Source organism: Myxocyprinus asiaticus, chromosome 43 (genome assembly GCF_019703515.2).
Source record: "Myxocyprinus asiaticus isolate MX2 ecotype Aquarium Trade chromosome 43, UBuf_Myxa_2, whole genome shotgun sequence".
In the NCBI taxonomy this organism is placed as follows: Eukaryota; Metazoa; Chordata; class Actinopteri; order Cypriniformes; family Catostomidae; genus Myxocyprinus; species Myxocyprinus asiaticus.
This window is the reverse complement of record NC_059386.1, coordinates 37,890,192-37,908,366: the sequence shown is the minus strand read 5'-3', so window position 1 is coordinate 37,908,366 and position 18,175 is coordinate 37,890,192. Positions and strand designations below refer to the sequence as shown.

The 18,175-nt window shown below is 39.7% G+C and overlaps 1 protein-coding gene across 2 annotated transcripts in view; it reads left to right on the top strand.

The window, feature by feature from the left end:
• LOC127433872 (E3 ubiquitin-protein ligase TTC3-like) overlaps positions 1-18,175 on the top strand; it is a 39,434-nt gene that overhangs the window by 1,382 nt on the left and 19,877 nt on the right. The window contains exons 5-35 of one of the 2 annotated variants that reach the window (XM_051686164.1): positions 95-173; positions 263-328; positions 409-535; positions 1,870-1,946; positions 2,059-2,153; positions 2,258-2,320; positions 2,407-2,461; positions 2,729-2,891; positions 2,982-3,033; positions 3,111-3,186; positions 3,329-3,365; positions 3,978-4,038; positions 5,534-5,627; positions 5,716-5,859; positions 7,831-7,911; positions 8,024-8,130; positions 8,215-8,341; positions 10,662-10,781; positions 10,877-10,978; positions 12,029-12,121; positions 12,202-12,266; positions 12,360-12,487; positions 12,575-12,889; positions 13,132-13,404; positions 13,483-13,529; positions 13,612-13,668; positions 13,757-13,842; positions 15,460-15,618; positions 15,943-16,459; positions 16,536-16,598; positions 18,059-18,175. The exon at positions 18,059-18,175 is cut by the window's right edge and continues 33 nt beyond it. In XM_051686164.1, coding sequence (XP_051542124.1) covers positions 95-173; positions 263-328; positions 409-535; positions 1,870-1,946; positions 2,059-2,153; positions 2,258-2,320; positions 2,407-2,461; positions 2,729-2,891; positions 2,982-3,033; positions 3,111-3,186; positions 3,329-3,365; positions 3,978-4,038; positions 5,534-5,627; positions 5,716-5,859; positions 7,831-7,911; positions 8,024-8,130; positions 8,215-8,341; positions 10,662-10,781; positions 10,877-10,978; positions 12,029-12,121; positions 12,202-12,266; positions 12,360-12,487; positions 12,575-12,889; positions 13,132-13,404; positions 13,483-13,529; positions 13,612-13,668; positions 13,757-13,842; positions 15,460-15,618; positions 15,943-16,459; positions 16,536-16,598; positions 18,059-18,175 — 3,646 coding nt within the window. The remainder of the gene's footprint in view (positions 1-94; positions 174-262; positions 329-408; positions 536-1,869; positions 1,947-2,058; positions 2,154-2,257; positions 2,321-2,406; positions 2,462-2,728; positions 2,892-2,981; positions 3,034-3,110; positions 3,187-3,328; positions 3,366-3,977; positions 4,039-5,533; positions 5,628-5,715; positions 5,860-7,830; positions 7,912-8,023; positions 8,131-8,214; positions 8,342-10,661; positions 10,782-10,876; positions 10,979-12,028; positions 12,122-12,201; positions 12,267-12,359; positions 12,488-12,574; positions 12,890-13,131; positions 13,405-13,482; positions 13,530-13,611; positions 13,669-13,756; positions 13,843-15,459; positions 15,619-15,942; positions 16,460-16,535; positions 16,599-18,058) is intronic. The other variant, XM_051686166.1, reaches the window with a different exon arrangement.

Below are 18,175 nucleotides of genomic sequence, written 5' to 3'. Positions count from 1 at the left end.
GACAGTAAAAATGAATTGTATAGTTTTATGTTATAATCAGTAATTGTAAAGATCATGTATTGTAAAGAATTCGTTTTTATTGTCTGTCTTTCAGTGTTTCAAATGATTTGAGTTTGAAGAGGCTTCAGAAGATTGAGATTCTGGAAACCATCCTGGAGGCCATGGAGAGAGGAGTATGTGTCCGTTCTGATGAAACGTTCTTCTTTCGCACTCGTTCTGGTTTCTTCTTTCAGTTCTGATCAAGTTTCTTGTTTGTGTTCAGGTGACTCACAGAGATATGGCAGTACAAGCCCGAGCTGTGGTATCACTAAGCCACTTATTTACCATGGTAAGTTGTGGCCGTGCTCTTGTAAGCAAACACCTGCAGCGTGATAAACAGTATGTCGTAACACATCCGTCTGTATGCAGCAGGGCGATTGCATGTTGGAAGCCACTCGTTGGCTGGAAGACTCGGTGCCGTGCGTCCGTAAGAAGCTTCTTGAACTCGGTTCAGTGGAGACTCAATACCGCACGCTCACCTTCGTCTTCAATGAATGTGAGTTTATTCAAGTTTATCGTCCTCACAGTACTAGTCATGTAATGATCCTTAACCATTTGACTTGATTAACCACAACTGATTTCAGCTCTGTTACTGTAGTTTCAGTCTGCGATCATATTAACCTTCCAATACTGTTTGGTCATTTTTGACCGAAATCACTTTTACGATGTAATAAAAATGGCAGTGCAAAACTTGGTGACCTTTCCTCCACTTGTCATCTCACACGGTCATAAGTGGTCATAAATTGACCAACCGTAAGAAATTAATGGGAAAGACTTAAAAATAGAGCAATTTATTATTATTTTATAATACGATATATAAATCAGCCATAATGCAGAACAGACAGTAATGAAGGGGTGAGACTATAAAACCAAAATACACACACACACGCTCCCACACACGCGCACAAATGAACTGGGGACACTATAACACAGAGCAGATTTTTTGTTTGTTTTTTTGTCAAATAAAATACATCAGCCACAATGCAGAACACACACGCACACATAGAGGGGGTAAGACCAAATCACACGTGTGCACACACACATACACACACACACACACACACAGAGAACAAAGTCTGAGTCTTGTGTTTTATACACAAATCAAATTTTCACAGTCCATTGCTTTCTGATTATTACTGTTAAATTTGATTATGAATTTACTTTGAGTTATTACATTTTGATCTTTGAAATAAATGATTGGTTAAAAAAATAAATATATATATTATTGTGTCTTCTCTTTGTAACACCATGGTCAGGTTTGACTGTTAGCAAACTGACACTTCAAAACAGTTACAATAAAAATAAAAACAAATACTAAACTTTGACAAATAATAGTTGGGTAATGTGTAAATATATATCTATATGCATAACATTTGATAACATTTAGGATTACGACGCAGCAGGTGAATGCATAGAACACTGCTGCCATCTACTGGCTATTATTGTCATAACATGATTTTCAAGTCATGTTATTTTACTTTTTTCCTAAGATGGCAGCAATCTGCCCCCAATACATGACACATTCACATATTTTCTTCATGTTTCAACTTATAGACGTGAAGGTTTTTACTGTAGTGAAATTACATAAATTGGCTTATTTACATATGCAAATGAATGAAGAATACAATAAATGTATATGTAAATACGATCTACAAACATAAAATCTGAAAAGAAGTGTATCGTTTCATTGCTTTTACTTCAGAGGAGGAGAAATAAAAATAAAAAAAGGTTACACCTGTACTGTTTAAAAAGATAAAGTAATAGGACGGTTCAAGTTTATGAAGTGTTTGTTGCAGGTGTTCAGTGAATTATTGTTGTTTGATTCGACAGATGCGCATTATCTTCAGGTGATGTCAGGTGGACATCAGGTGGAGCTGCGGACAGAACCAGACGCTTGGTCTTTATTGGTGAGTGTTGTTAAGATTGTTTATTTACTTTCCAAAGTAAAATATTTCTGTTATTATCATTAATTATAAGATAATGACAGGAGTAAGACCATTCCTTTCTTTTTCATTTTAGAAAAGTGAGGAAATGAAGAATAAAGGAAATGAGCAGTTTCAGAAGGGAAAGTATGATCTGGCTCTAAAATGGTACACGAAAGCCATTAAATACCAGTAAGTACTGCCTCCAGTGTGTTTTTACATGACCGAATTCAGACACATTCTCATGAGGTGTCCACATTAGTGTTCACTGTAATCATTGTATTTTTGTGTTTTAGCCCAAGCAATCACATCCTGTACGGGAACAGAGCGCTTTGTTTTCTCCGCTCTGAGAAGTATCTGTAAGTTAAACACCTGTAATATACATTATACAGGGAGATTTCTCAGCAGTAACGGTCAATAATCCTCATTGTGGAAACTGTTTCAGGAAAGCACTTGGTGACGGAAAGAGAGCCGTAATATTACAGCCAGACTGGGCGAAGGTAAATACACACTGTCATCTCCCATCATGCATCAGCATCAAACTGTAGAGATCAAGTATGACATCAAACCACTGCTTTGCATTTAGTTTTATGTCATTTTGTTTCAGAGTGTCAAAGAAATTGCTGGAAACATTTTGAATGAAGTTGTCACTGTGTTTTAAACTATAAAACTATTACAAAAGCAGACCGCTGTCTTGATTATTTCCATGTTTTTATTAAACTGCTGTCACACTTTGACAGTCATATTGCTTGTTTTTATATTTTCAGGGTCATTATCGGTTCTGTGACGCTCTCTTCTATCTCGGGGAGCATCAGAAAGCGCTGGAACAGAACAGACTCGCTCTGAGCGTGTGCAGTGCAGACACAGAAGGACATAAAGATCTGCAGCAGCAGTTTGAGCGATTCCACACTGAACTTCAGGAGAACAGAGGTGAAACACCTTCAGCACAGTCGTGTGTTCCGTCACGTCCACAAATAGATCCTGTTGTTTTTTTACATTTCATTTATTTCTTTTCTCAAGCTGAGGGGAAGTCTAAGAAGATGGAAGCAAAGAAAGTTTCTTGTAAAGCCAGGTATTTAATTGTCATGCTGTTCTACTTCTGGTGTGTTTGTATTGTAAGCAAACGATTAACGTTGAATTTCTTCACAGAGTGCATGTGGCCAGTGATGCTTTAGATCACCGGCTGAAATCGAGTCGTCCGTCTGAAGCTGCGACGCAGAATTCGGTGAGAAACACGGACAGGAAGTCCCATTCTGATATATCTGCTCACGTCTGCTGTGTTCATCTGTCACCAGAAGTTTAAAATGATTTGTGTAGCATGAATGAGCTGTAAGTGTCATTGAACTTTTGGTTTTCTTAAATGGCAGAAATCTGAAAACCAGAAAGACCAGCATGAAATCACAGGTATGGATGAGGAAATATTTCACTTATTTAAAAATCAAGTTGGTTTCTTTTAAACTGCTAATCTGGACTGCAGTAGAGTTCAGGCTAGTGAATGTACATTAATGTTGGAGTGATTGAAGAAGCTTTCTTCTGTTCATGTTATATTCTGTATCTCATCAGCTGATCACCTGTGATGATCTCATTTACTTTAACTTTGAGATTTTAAATAATGCTAGATCACAATCTAACAAACCTGCTGTTGGAAAACCCTACTGTGTAAAATTGAGCACATTAATGTGTTGATTTATTAGTTCCAGTGTAATCATTAGTTGGGAGTATTATCACGAGGGTGAGATGTTCTGTTGTTGTGTAATTGGAGAAATATAAAGTTTCATGTTTGGATTATACAGCATGTTTAGATGAGCCGCTCTAACAGTCAGTGATATTTCCTCTTTTGTGAGAAGCGTGCCGTACTGCGATCGGTTCTAGAAGCTGCTGTCTTCTGGTCATGTGGGTTTCCTGTGTTCATTTTCCAGAACGTGGGAGTGTCTTTCTCAGAGAGCTTTAATTCTCATGAGAGCTCGCTTCACTTTGGCATGCGCCGCTTTAATCGCATGAATCATTCTGTTTCAGGAAACTCAGGAGCTCAAACACACGCTGAAGAAGCAACTGACAGACACAAAGACATGAAGAGGTAACACAACTATCACATCTGCATCATGAAACCATGTTTTACTGTTGTAGCAGAGTTCATCTGAATAAAGAAAAAATTATCATTTTATATATAACCCATTCCAAGAATGTAAACAAAAACAAAGAATTGCAACGGTCCAGATGTATGTCTTTTTCAAGGTAAGTCAGTCCACTCAGCGGCCGTTTATGGAACGTTCTTGGGCAGTTTGGGCAGCTATATTTCTATGTAAACAAGAAATAAAAGTGCAGCTCCTATCTGCTTGAATGGGGAATGAATGAAATCTCCAAAAATGTTGGTCAAGATTACGATAAAAGAACACATTTTAAATGAGCAGTAAAATCTGACAACACTGAGCGGCTTGACTCGAGCGGTCCGGATCCTTGGGCTTTGGCACTTGAGGGGAATTGCGGCCTGGCATCCTGGCCCGTCGGCCGTGACGCATGCTCCAGTTCACGCCGGGGTTCTGGGGGTCCGGCGACGCATCTAACTCACACCGGACCCTCTGCGCTCCGTTCCTGGTGCTGTAAAGACGGCAGCAGGTAGAGACCGGTCTCCCAAGGAGAGGCACGCTCGATGTTTAAAGGCAGCGGTGATGAGGCTCTTCATTGGGATCACATGACCTGGGGTGACGACGAAACATGGGAAGGGCGTGTCGTTCCGTCACAACTGGTATAATAATTTGTGTTTCTTTACCTCAGATTACGCTAAAAACACAATTATACCATCTTGTATAGCTAATGTGCATGCGTGTTCTCGAGTTGATTGACAGGCGATTTCTGTATCTAAAAGGATGTGACCGTTGACTGCCGTTCCAGTTCCTCCCGTTTATTTTAATAGAAGTGGCCCGTCTCTGTTTTGACAAGCAGGAAATGTTCATGGAACAATGATGTCACCAACGAACAGTGCTTGATCATTTTATTGTGCTTTATTCAGGAATTACTTCATTTAACAAAAAACATAATTAAAGTGGTTCAATGTCAGAATAGTATTGGCAGTGATTTTTTAGAATACTTCTTATAATGTTCTTCATCATGAAGCTTGTATCTTTTAATGCAAGAGAGGGAAAATAAGAGTCATTGTGTTGACACTCGATAGATTCACTTTCATTTCACTTCCTGTTGAAGTTTTGTTTGTACATCAGTGATCACAGACAGGTGTGTGTGTGTGTGTCGGACAGTAACAGGAGGCATTAGTGTTTGTCATGTTATTACAGTCATTCACAGTAGTGTGTGTGTGTGTGTGTGTGCATGACAGGAGAAAGTCTCAAATTGAACAGCTTCCTATTAGTGGTCATGTTTATTTTAATCTCTTGTCTGATGATGTCTGTTTCATGTCTTTATTTAAACACTGTGTGTAATTTCTGTTTAAGTGTGATAAACTTCAGCATGAATGTAGTGATTGAGTGTAGAGCGTCTGTTTTATAATAACAGCAGTGTACCCTTCTACTGTGTGTTATCATGTCAATGACGTTTATTTCGGATTATTTTTCTCTCAGTGAAATAACTCCACGGAAGACAAAGGAATCTGTGTACAGTGCTCCAGATAAACCGTCCGTCCGGACCAAACTCACAACTGCAGCAGATCCAGCGGTAAGTGTGCGGCTCGTGTTGGACTTTCAATGTAATAAGGTGAATGTTTTTATTACATGTCGTTTAATGGTGCTGTTGTTTGTGGCAGGAGATCGTCAGTAATGCGGGACTGAGAGAACGCTTCTGCACAGCTGTTCAGGAGGGTCACACGGCACTCAGTGACCAGCACTGTCGAAATGCACAGCAGTCCTTCTCTCTCGCTCTCAGTATACTGTACTCCAGCGGAACCACGGTAACGTGTGTGTGTGTGTGTATATGTGTGTGTGTGTGAGTGTGTGTGCGTATATGTGTGTGTGTGCGTATATGTGTGTGAGTGTGTATTGAGTGTGTGTGAGTGTGTATTGAGTGTGTGTGAGTGTGTATTGAGTGTGTGTGAGTGTGTATTGAGTGTGTGTGTGTGTGTGTGTATTGAGAGAGTGTGTGTGTGTGTGTGTGTGTGAGTGTGTATGTGTGAGTGTGTATTGAGAGTGTGTGTGTGTGTGTGTGTGTGTGTGTGCGTGCATATATGTGTGTGAGTGTGTGTGCGTATATGTGTGTGAGTGTGTATTGAGTGTGTGTGAGTGTGTATTGAGAGAGTGTGTGTGTGTGTGAGTGTGTATGTGTGTGAGTGTGTATGTGTGTGAGTGTGTGTGCGTATATGTGTGTGAGTGTGTATTGAGTGTGTGTGAGTGTGTATTGAGTGTGTGTGAGTGTGTATTGAGAGTGTGTGTGTGTGCGTGCATATATGTGTGTGAGTGTGTATTGAGTGTGTGTGTGTGTGAGTGTGTATTGAGTGTGTGTGTGTGTGAGTGTGTATTGAGTGTGTGTGTGTGAGTGTGTGTGTGAGTGTGTGTGTGAGTGTGTGTGTGAGTGTGTGTGTGAGTGTGTATTGAGTGTGTGTGTGTGAGTGTGTATTGAGTGTGTGTGTGTGAGTGTGTATTGAGTGTGTGTTGAGTGTGAGTGTGTGTGTGAGTGTGTATTGAGTGTGTGTGTGTGTATTGAGTGTGTATTGAGCGTGTGTGTGTGTATTGAGTGTGTATTGAGCGTGTGTGTGTATTGAGTGTGTATTGAGCGTGTGTGTGTATTGAGTGTGTATTGAGCGTGAGTGTGTTGAGCGTGTGTGTGAGTGTGTGTTGAGCATGTGTGTGAGTGTGTGTTGAGCGTGTGTGTGAGTGTGTATTGAGCGTGTGTGTGTATTGAGTGTGTATTGAGCGTGAGTGTGTTGAGCGTGTGTGTGAGTGTGTGTTGAGCATGTGTGTGAGTGTGTGTTGAGCGTGTGTGTGAGTGTGTATTGAGCGTGTGTGTGTATTGAGCGTGTGTGTGTATTGAGCGTGTGTGTGTATTGAGCGTGTGTGTGATTGTGTATTGAGTGTGTTTGTGTGAGGGTGTATTGAGTGTGTGTGTGTGAGGGTGTATTGAGCGTGTATGTATTGAGGGTGTATTGAGTGTGTGTGTGTGTGTGTGTGTATTGAGTGTGTGTGTGTGAGTGTGTATTGAGCGTGTATGTATTGAGGGTGTATTGAGTGTGTATTGAGCGTGAGTGTGTATTGAGTGTGTGTGTGTATTGAGCGTGTGTGTATTGAGCGTGTGTGTATTGAGTGTGTGTGTGTGAGTGTGTATTGAGTGTGTGAGTGTGTATTGAGCGTGTGTGTATTGAGTGTGTGTGTGTGAGTGTGTATTGAGCGTGTATGTATTGAGGGTGTATTGAGTGTGTGTATTGAGTGTGTGTGTGTGTTGAGCGTGTGTGTATTGAGTGTGTGTGTGTGAGTGTGTATTGAGCGTGTGTGTGTATTGAGCGTGTGTGTATTGAGTGTGTGTGTATTGAGGGTGTATTGAGTGTGTGTGTGTGAGTGTGTATTGAGCGTGTGTGTGTATTGAGCGTGTGTGTATTGAGTGTGTGTGTGTGAGAACACATTTTGGAGTGGAACGAATGTTTCATGTTGGAAATTTTGCTGCACTTTTGATCTTTGACAAACAGTCATAAAGTGAAGTTCGAAGGTCATTTCAGGAGCTTGTTGTTAATGAGACTTTATTGAGGCATTTCTAACATCACTCAAATGAGTTGAATTGAATAAATGGCAGACTAATGAGTGACTCATTTCTCTGATGTTTGAAAGGATCTTGCTAGAAAAACCTCTTATGTTGAAGTTCATGCACTCACTGTTTGACTCTTTGATGTATTTCCTGCAGTGTTTCCTGTACTGAATGTGTCTGTGTTTGACAGGAACTGGGTTTATCAGAGCTGGATAAATGTGTTCTCATTTATGGTTATGCAACAGCGCTGCTGGAAGTTGGACAGCCCGAGGTAACAGACCACAGTTCATCTCGAAGAAGCCGTAAAGCAACATTTACATGAAATCACTTTAACAGAACTGTGTGATGGGCCATAAATAATTTTGTGTTTTTTGTGCCAACAGGAACTGTCTGAAGCTCAAAAGTTATTCACCACATTAGAGTCTTCAGAAAGGAAGTTTCAGTCACTGATGCATTATGGGATGGGCAGAGTATACCTGAAGGAAAACAGGTGAGTGTGCTGATGTACAGAACGTCTCGCTCCTTCATGAGTAACTTATGATGCGTTGTATGTTGATGTTTGTGTATGTTGTAGATTTGCTAAAGCTCTCGAGCAGTTCTCTAACGCTCTACTGATGATTCAAAGACACATCACACCTGGAAAACTCACCTGGCCAACAACTAAAGCCATAGTGGAGGAAACACAACCATCGTATTTACAGGTGTGTGTGTGAGTGTGTGTGTGATTGAATGATGCTGTGTCAAATCAAATCCCTTTATTGTCACTGCAACAGATGGTGAAAGTCTTGGGTGCGGTTCCAAGCAACATACACTATATTGCCAAAAGTATTCGCTCACCCATCCAAATAATTGAATTCAGGTGTTCCAATCACTTCCATGGCCACAGGTGTATAAAATGAAGCACCTAGGCATGCAGACTGCTTCTACAAACATTGGGCCGCTCTCAGGAGCTCAGTGAATTCCAGCGTGGTACTGTGGTAGGATGCCACCTGTGCAACAAGTCCAGTCGTGAAATTTCCTCGCTACTAAATATTCCACAGTCAACTGTCCGTGGTATTATAACAAAGTGGAAGCGATTGGGAATGACAGCAACTCAGCCACGAAGTGGTAGGCCACGTAAAATGACAGAGCGGGGTCAGCGGATGCTGAGGCGCATAGTGCGCAGAGGTCGCCAACTTTCTGCAGAGTCAATCGCTACAGACCTCCAAAGTTCATGTGGCCTTCAGATTAGCTCAAGAACAGTGCGTAGAGAGCTTCATGGAATGGGTTTCCATGGCCGAGCAGCTGCATCCAAGCCATACATCACCAAGTGCAATGCAAAGCGTCGGATGCAGTGGTGTAAAGCACGCCGCCACTGGACTCTAGAGCAGTGGAGACGCGTTCTCTGGAGTGACGAATCACGCTTCTCCATCTGGCAATCTGATGGACGAGTCTGGGTTTGGTGGTTGCCAGGAGAACGGTACTTGTCTGACTGCATTGTGCCAGCTGTGAAGTTTGGTGGAGGGGGGATTATGGTGTGGGGTGGTTTTTCAGGAGCTGGGCTTGGCCCCTTAGTTCCAGTGAAAGGAACTCTGAATGCTTCAGCATACCAAGAGATTTTGGACAATTCCATGCTCCCAACTTTGTGGGAACAGTTTGGGTATGGCCCCTTCCTGTTCCAACATGACTGTGCACCAGTGCACAAAGCAAGGTCCATAAAGACATGGATGAGCGAGTTTGGTGTGGAAGAACTTGACTGGCCTGCACAGAGTCCTGACCTCAACCCGATAGAGCACCTTTGGGATGAATTAGAGCGAAGACTGCGAGCCAGGCCTTCTCATCCAACATCAGTGTCTGACCTCACAAATGCGCTTCTGGAAGAATGGTCAAAAATTCCCATAAACACACTCCTAAACCTTGTGGAAAGCCTTCCCAGAAGAATTGAAGCTGTTATAGCTGCAAAGGGTGGGCCGACATCATATTAAACCCTATGGATTAAGAATGGGATGTCACTCAAGTTCATATGCGTCTAAAGGCAGATGAGCGAATACTTTTGGCAATATAGTGTAGCAGTATGACAAATACAGTACACATTTAAGTTAGTTAACTTAGTTAACACATCTGTTACACAACACAATATACACCTAATAAAATACAATATACAGTATACACAAAATAATCCATGTAATCAGTGGAAATAAATATGAAGTGTTGTATTGACATTCAGGCTGTCGGTTGATAGTAAGTTGTTAAGAGAGAATATATAAAATAATAATATAATTTATGACAGTCCGGTGTGAGATATAAGAGTAAGGGTAATAAAGTGCGGTGCTGATGTATTTTGATCGTGAGAGATCAAGAGTTCAAAAGTCTGATTGCTTTGGGGAACAAGCTGTCATGGAGTCGGCTGGTGCGGGTCCTGATGCTGCGATACCGCCTACCTGATGGTATAGTAGATTTTTATATCAACATGAACTAAAAACATAGAGAAGAAGTAACATAGAAAGTCTGGACTTTGTGTGACCCAGGAGAAGGCATATGAGGTTACAGAAAGTGCTGATGTTGCAAGAAACACTCTGTGCACTCAGCTGTAGCAAAGAACAATGATACTGAGACATGAGAAAGCTCTGGGAAGCACAGCAAAGTTAAAGATTAACACAACCAATAATCAAAATAAGTATATTATGCTCAGATTGTGATGTATTATTCACTCAGAATGTATACTTTCATAATAAATGAATTTAAAGGGTTATTTTTTTTAAAAAGGACTAAAGGGCCAGGTTTCCACCATTAAAATAAGTCAGAGTCTCTGTGCAATTATAGTGGCGAACAGAATCCACTGGATACAGTTCTTCCACCTAGAAAAGTAGTGCTGTTTAAATAATAAAGAAAGTGCTTTAACAAAATATGAGCAGCACATTCCTGCTTTTAAACAAATGTGTTGGCCCATAGACTTCCATGAGAAGTGCATTAATGTCAGCATGTTTATTCATGAGTGATGAGTTGATATTGTGTTGATACTGAACTGTTTGTGTTGTGCAGGAACATCTGGAGAACTTTGTAGAGATGTGTACATTTCCCCCTAAAGCAGATGCGATCTGCCGCCATCAACACTGTCTGAATCATACTGTTGAAATCTACTTCAGTGATCCAGACTTTAAAGTGAGTTGATTTTTACATCTAATGATGAACATCAAATGAATCTGAAATGAAAGTGTAATAGAATGAATACTACAGAGTTTTTGTGTTGTTTCCAGGGTTTCATACAGATGTTGTGTTGTCAGAGCTGTAAAGTGGAGTTTCACATCAGCTGCTGGAAAAAACTCAAAACTCTTTCATTCACTGATAAGAATGAAAAGGTCAGTCAGACACACTCGATTCTGCAAGAAACATATGAAAGAATTGTCAGAATATTCTAATGTTCTGACATTAAACTGTTTTTTGTACCATTAGACAAACTATAAAAATAAATCATCAAAAATTATTTATTTTTTTGATACATGAGGCTTTAATTTGTGTGTAGGACATTTGTTATGTAAGTTTTTGTACAGTGGTAAATCTTGGGGTATTATCAGAGGACTCTTTGGGCTTTTCAGAGACACCAAATATTTGAGAGTTTGATCATGACAACTTCCTCTTCTTGCTCTATAAATACAGACTGAAATGTATCACAGTTCAATTCAGCACATCAAATACAATATAAATATAATTTTTTTCAATAAACATGTATTTTATGCACCAAACACTATATTGACATTTATAAAGGGAAATTGTAAAACTTTTTTCGCTGGGTCTCAGGAACTTGATGACATCATAATAGATTGTCAGGTAAAATAATGAGATCTTTATAATGACAGAGCAGGCGGCATATATGGAAATATACAGAAATATTAGTTCTCTCTTTAAATATATATTATACATTTATTTTTTGTGGTGTGCATGAATGTACTGTAATGGTGTTTGAGAGAGATTCCTCAAAAGACTGTTGTATCATGTTTAATACATGGATTTCAAAGGGGTGTTTTCAATAAAATAATATACAAAATTTTAAGCAAGCACAAGTTGCTTATATTCAGCAATTAATCATTTTAAAATATCAGTAACAATATAATCATTACTGTCACTTTTAATTTATTAAAATAAGCTGTCATTTATCCCAACATAAGAGTCACTTTTCACGCAAGTCCACCGGCATTTTAAATAGGTCGATATAAACATTGAAACCACTTTTTTCTCAAATAACCACTAGATGATGCCATAAACATGTGAAACGTATATACTATAGATTGTTTGGCTCATCAGCTTGAACAGCGAGTGAAACAGGAGCCATCAAACGTGTCATATTCGTATCACACGGCTTTATAGGGTTAAAGAAACTTTCCTTTCATTCTGTCTATCTTTTATTGCAGGATTTTCTAAAAGATTTGTGTTTTACGCCGGACTGTAGGGGTCAAATCTGTCACATTGTAATATTTGGCCCGACGGGGCTCATAAAGTGTGAGGTGAGAGATTCACATGAAGATTTACACTGCTGTGTTTAATGTCTTTATTTGCTTGACTAAATATTCTCTTGATCTCTCAGTTTAAAACGTCTATTCCTAAAATCAGACCTAGTGGACGATTGAGAATCAAACAGAGGTGTACAAGGTGACGTTTATTTAATATGTGTAAAGCAGCATGTTTAACAGCAACTTCAGCTGAGTTTTAATCTACAGCACGTGTTGTTTCTCGCTCTGACAGTATTAAGAAGTTGAAATCTAAATCCGATCAAAAGCTTCGGAGGAAACAACAGAAGTTGGCAGCACGAGTCGCACATACAGAGATAAAGGAAGTAACACCTGCAGACGCCCCTAAAGACCAAACGACAGGTGAGGAACACATGAACATACATGATGATCTTGAGCTTTCAGACGGACGCTCGTAACACTGAATCTCTGTTCTTATCCTTCCTGCAGCGACACACACAGACTCTATTTATGAGGATCAAGTTTTACATCAAATTCATGAAAACAAAGAACTTTTTAAAGAAGAATGTGTGAATATTTCTTGCGTCGTGGAGCGGCTGCGGCCGTGGCTGGATCTGTACGAGAGTAAAGGACATGAGAGCGTGTTAAACAGCTGCAGTGATGTGCGACTCCTGACGGAGATGGTGGATCTTCTGCTGGAGTGTAAGAACCGTGTGTGTGCTCGAGTCTTTATTGAGACGCTCGGATCTTCACTTCATATCAAACACAAATTACACCATTGGGCTCAGCAGCTGGATAAAGCAGGTGTGTGTTTATGGGTAATGATCGTGATGATACTGACATTGGCCATTAATTGTGCACGCTTGATCAGTTAACAGATTTGGTAGTTCGCCCTTACCCAACAGCCTTGTCAATAGATTATAAACATTTTTATTTTGTAAAGACAGATGTTTGTCTCTGCAGTATTTTGTCATCTGCATTATATCTCTGTATCGGCTGTTGATAAAGCTCGTTTCCTGTTTGATTCACTGTGTGTGTCTCATCAGGTCTGACAGCAGCCGAGTCGTTCATCAGTCGTCATTGTTCTCATCTGGAAGAGTTGGACGTGTCACCGCTGCTCACGTTTACACCTCTGCAGGAAACTCTAATCGAGAAGTTCGGCACTGTTCAAGAATTATTTGACGGCGGCGGTTTTACTGTAATGGAGTATTTAAGACAAGCTCCTGCTAAAGAAATGCGCCTATTTATTTGGACTCTAGAGTCGAATCGAGAGCACTATCACACCTGTCACTCCATTCTCGATCAATATTTTGAAGACGGTACGTAAGACAGTCAATCGCTGAAGATGTTTGACTGTTCAACTGTGTTTCTGTAAATTATTTTCTCTCTGTCTTTAGACGCTGTTTGTTTAGTCCTTAAAAAGACAGATGATGACGAGCACATAGTAAGAAACATTTGTGATGTCTGAGATCATAATGCTGTATCCTTGAGATTGGGTTACTATAGTAACGGTTCATGTGTTTCAGAATACAGTATTTAAGAGTAAAAACAGACATCGAAAGAAAAACAAGAAGGAATCAAAGGTGAGTTTGATGAGTGACATCACAGCAGCTCTGCAGAAACACATGCTCAGTGCTCACGTGTGTGTGTGTGTGTGTGTGTGTGTTTCAGTCAGTTATTGTGCTGTCTGGAGTCAGAGCGGGACACTTGAGAGATGATGATGAGGAAGATGATCTGTTCTCTGAGGAAGATTCTCTGTGAGTTCAGTCACACATGTTATTAGTGTTCATGTTGTGCAACACGTGTGTTATAAATACACTAGCAGACAAAAGTCACACTTAACTGAATTTGTTTCTCATGATTTTAAAAGGTTTATTCTCAAATCTTGAAATGACTTTTGTAGACGGTACACATTTTTCCTACACTTGAATTTCTTTATAAAAGTACAAATTTAACCTCTTCAACTCTTTGGACCCGTCGGCAGGTCCAAATGGGGGCTCATCGCAAAAAAAAGCTTACTCTTAAAATGTTGAAGTCTCTGAATACACAAGTCAGGCATCTGTGATATCGTTTGAAAGCTTAGAATCTGAACTTTTCATAGATAACCATCACTTCTGCATTTGTTGCTTAAAATAACAAAATCAGGCTTTAAAACATTTGCGTCACAAATAAGCACCACCTAGTGGTTATGTGGTAGAAATATTCATATGAATATAAAAGTCCTTAAAATAGCACTTAATTAGACAAGTCATATATCAAATGAAAGCTCTCATTCTCAGGAATGTGACTGTATAGTTTATTTTGTTGCACTAATACCACAGTTTAAAAGATCTTCAGAAGAATCACAAAGTGAAATATGATTTCTGTAAGTCATCAAATATAAACGTCTCTTTTATGCTCTGATAACTGCTGCTGTTAGCCCCAAATATCTAAAAACTTTATTTCTGCTTTTACCTTAGAAAGTTTTCTTTCTTTTTTTATTTTTTTTATTTTTTATTTTTTTTCCACTTTTTCTCCCCAATTTGGAATGCCAAATTCCCAATGCGCTCTAAGTCCTCGTGGTGACATAGGATGAATCTCGTTTGCCTCCACGTCTGAGACCGTCAATCCACACATCTTATCATGTGACTTGTTGAGCGCGTTTCCACGGAGATATAGCGCATGTGGAGCTTCACGCTATTCTCCGTGGCGTCCACACACAACTCACCACACACCCCACCGAGAGAGAGAACCACATTATAGCGGCCACGAGGAGGTTACCTCATGTGACTCTACCCTCCCTAGCAACCGGGCCAATTTGGTTGCTTAGGAGACCTGGCTGGAGTCACTCAGCACACCCTGGATTCAAACTCGTGAACTAGCGAACTCCAGGGGTGATATACCTTAGGCAGTTTTCTAAAAAATGAGCCATTGTTTACTTGTTGTGAGCTTGATTGTGTGAATAATCCAATGTTATATCTTAGATGTCCAGAACAAAATATGCCATCCAGAAGGAAAAGCATGCTAAACAAATCATCAGAAATATATGTTATTGATTATAAATATAATGTCATATATCATCACAAAGGGAAGGATCTCAGCTTTCTAATGACACCTGGATTGAGCTTCTAGTCCACTCTGAGGCCGAGATATTCAATGAAATAATGAGGGAAAAATAGACTGAATGTCTATGGACGAGCACATCTGTGAGGACTAAAATGCATTAGAGCGCCACCTACATTTCAGATCGACATTTGGATACGGCAGCCCAAAAATGCCCCAGAGTTGAAGAGGTTAATGAAGTTTTGGAGTTTAAATGTATATGTTGTATTAGATATTGAAGGAAAAGCAAGTGTCCAGCACATATATGAACTCTTTCAAATTGAATGTTTCAGGATGTTTCTGAGCGGCACAGATCCGTTCAGTGTTCCCGATCACCTGCGCGGTCAGCTGGCAGAGTTGGAGCAGCAGTACGCCGGATCATCAGCACACAGAAGCCATTATGAGAGAATTCTGGACAATAACCCCGACCCCACCAAAGAGAGTTTATATGAGTATGTACACGGTCACATGATCATGTCTGCTGTACATGTGATTTCAGTGATATAAAACACCTGCAGTGACTCTTGTGAGAGCTGATGGATGATTTTGACTTTGTGTGTGTGTGTGTGTTTATTCCTAAAGCACATTTCATACATGAGTAATTCACAAAGTCATAATAAAGAACTAGACATGTACAAGTTTAAAATCATTTAAGATCATTAGTTCATCTAGAATGGACTAAGAATGAATACAAATAGAAAATGTGAAGCACAAGAACACTGCAACGAAAGCATTGTGTTATGAGTAGTGTCATGTGTTGTTCTGCTTTTGTTCAGTTATTTTGCTCAGATTCTGGAGGAACACGGCCCTCTGTGTGTGTCTGATCCTCTGATGGTCGGCGAGTTGGAGAATTTCCCCACAGAAGCGCAGCAGAAGATCGCCGCCGCTGGAGGATTGAAGCCGTTCCTGCTGGAACCTCTGCGATTCGTCATGACGGACAATCTGATTGGTCTGATGAAACACGCCGTGTCGCTCGCAGCGTCACACTTGAGCCCTTCAGCTCATGAGTTCCGGCCACAAATAGACATTTTGACCGACGGCATATCTCAAATTAATATTGATAACAAAGACTCCTCTAATCCATTCCTGCTTCTCCCCAATCCGTACACTTTTGATGATGATATCGCAGTAGATGCAGCGGCTCAAGCGGAAGCTCTGCAGATGTACGAGACTGTTGGAGAACATCGCAGCGCTCCACTTCAACACTTCGTTAGTAACTCTGAGCGTTCTGCTGGAGAAGATACACATACGACTGATCTTACTGCTAATAAACACACTGCTGTTATTGTGCAGGTAAGAGCTGCTCACAGATTGAAGTCATGATGAATGCTGGGAGTGACCTCTGACCTCTGACTGTCATGTCTTACAGGGTTTTAACAGTGAAGATGTTTTCATCAACACCGAGCCGTATGTTTCCTATGAGAAAAACAATGTGAGTAACTTTATTACTGTAATCTAATTACTTTTAAAGTCAAAGTAGTTGAATGCATTACATTTTAAAATCCTGTAATGAGACTTCTGTACGTGTGTGGCCTTAGTGACGAAAATGAAAGTAATTTGGGATGCGGAGCAGGTTATTACATTCTGATGCAACATTATGAAGACACTTTTTTTTTTTACTTTAGAATAATGTACACTGATGAATCGTTCACAATAAGACCAGAAACATGTTTTATCCTCCTGAGACCCTGAGTGTGACTGCTGTGTGCATTTTCCATTTCCCTTTTTGATTTGTAAATAGTAGCACCTAATAAACATGCAAACAAAATATTAATTGTAGAGCGAATAGTTTTCCTAATAATGTATGTCTTCATATGTGGACAGCGGGATTAAGTTGTGACATTTTAAATAACACTAAACTATAAAAAGTCAGATTTTTTTCATCAAATAGTTTATGATGTTTCCAGGAGTGTTGATTATTCATGTTTTTAGACGTTACAGACATTACATCAGAAATTAGCATAATTAATTCTGATTCAAAGTAATGTCCAGCATCATCCAATCACTGTCAATCATGTTAAAATAAAATGATACATTATAAATTCTGAATCTATGTACTGATTATCATTGTCACATGTCTGTCAAACATGTTGAGTGATCCAAACATCATCTGCAGCCTGAAACTGAACTTTGGATCAGATTTTAGGAGTGAATGCACTTAACTGCATAGAGAGCTATAGGATGCTCCCTTGCTCCCTATTTAGTGAATGACTTAACCTCCAGTGTGCTGCCTGTCTGCACTGATCTCAGAACAGTTTGAAATGCACCTTATTTTCATCCTAACTCCATATAAAGCCTCTGAAAGACACATTTTCAGCTTTTACATGAACCCATTTATTCTCAGTGTGATAATGTACAGTAAATATAGGAATGCATTTACTAACGTTAATGAAGAGAATCGTATTGTACAGTGATAATAAAATAAAACTAAATGTATATTAAAATGAAGTGAAATGACCCACAGATGTGTTAATGATTTATGTAACATGTTTTTTTACTTTTGAGGAAATGTGGTGCCAGTGTCCACATATGTGGACATCATGTTTATCAGCACGCTGACGCACAAAACACTTATGTATTTTTTAAAGCGGCATATCAAACGAAACTAGAGACTCTCCTCTTTACACCCAAACAGGTTTCAATAAAACCTAGATATTTCTTACCAGAGGCACTTGTTACTTGAGTCTTGTGAACAGTATTCAGGCAGTGTAAATGTATTTAAATTATGCATTGTGTTTAGTGAAGCCAAAATACAACGTTCACGCATGTGTACACGGGGTCACACGAGGTTGAAGTAAATAGAGCTGATTTTGTTTACATATTGACTGTAGTTACAACATCATTTCATCACTCTTTAGACATACTGACATTTGTTGTTTGTGTTGTTTCCAGGGCGACATGACACAGAAAGAAAAAGAAAACCTTCAGCTGTTAAAGAAGATTGAACAGATAAAAGATGATCATGACATCATACAGCAGACGAGAAGAGAGCAGATCACAAAACTTCAA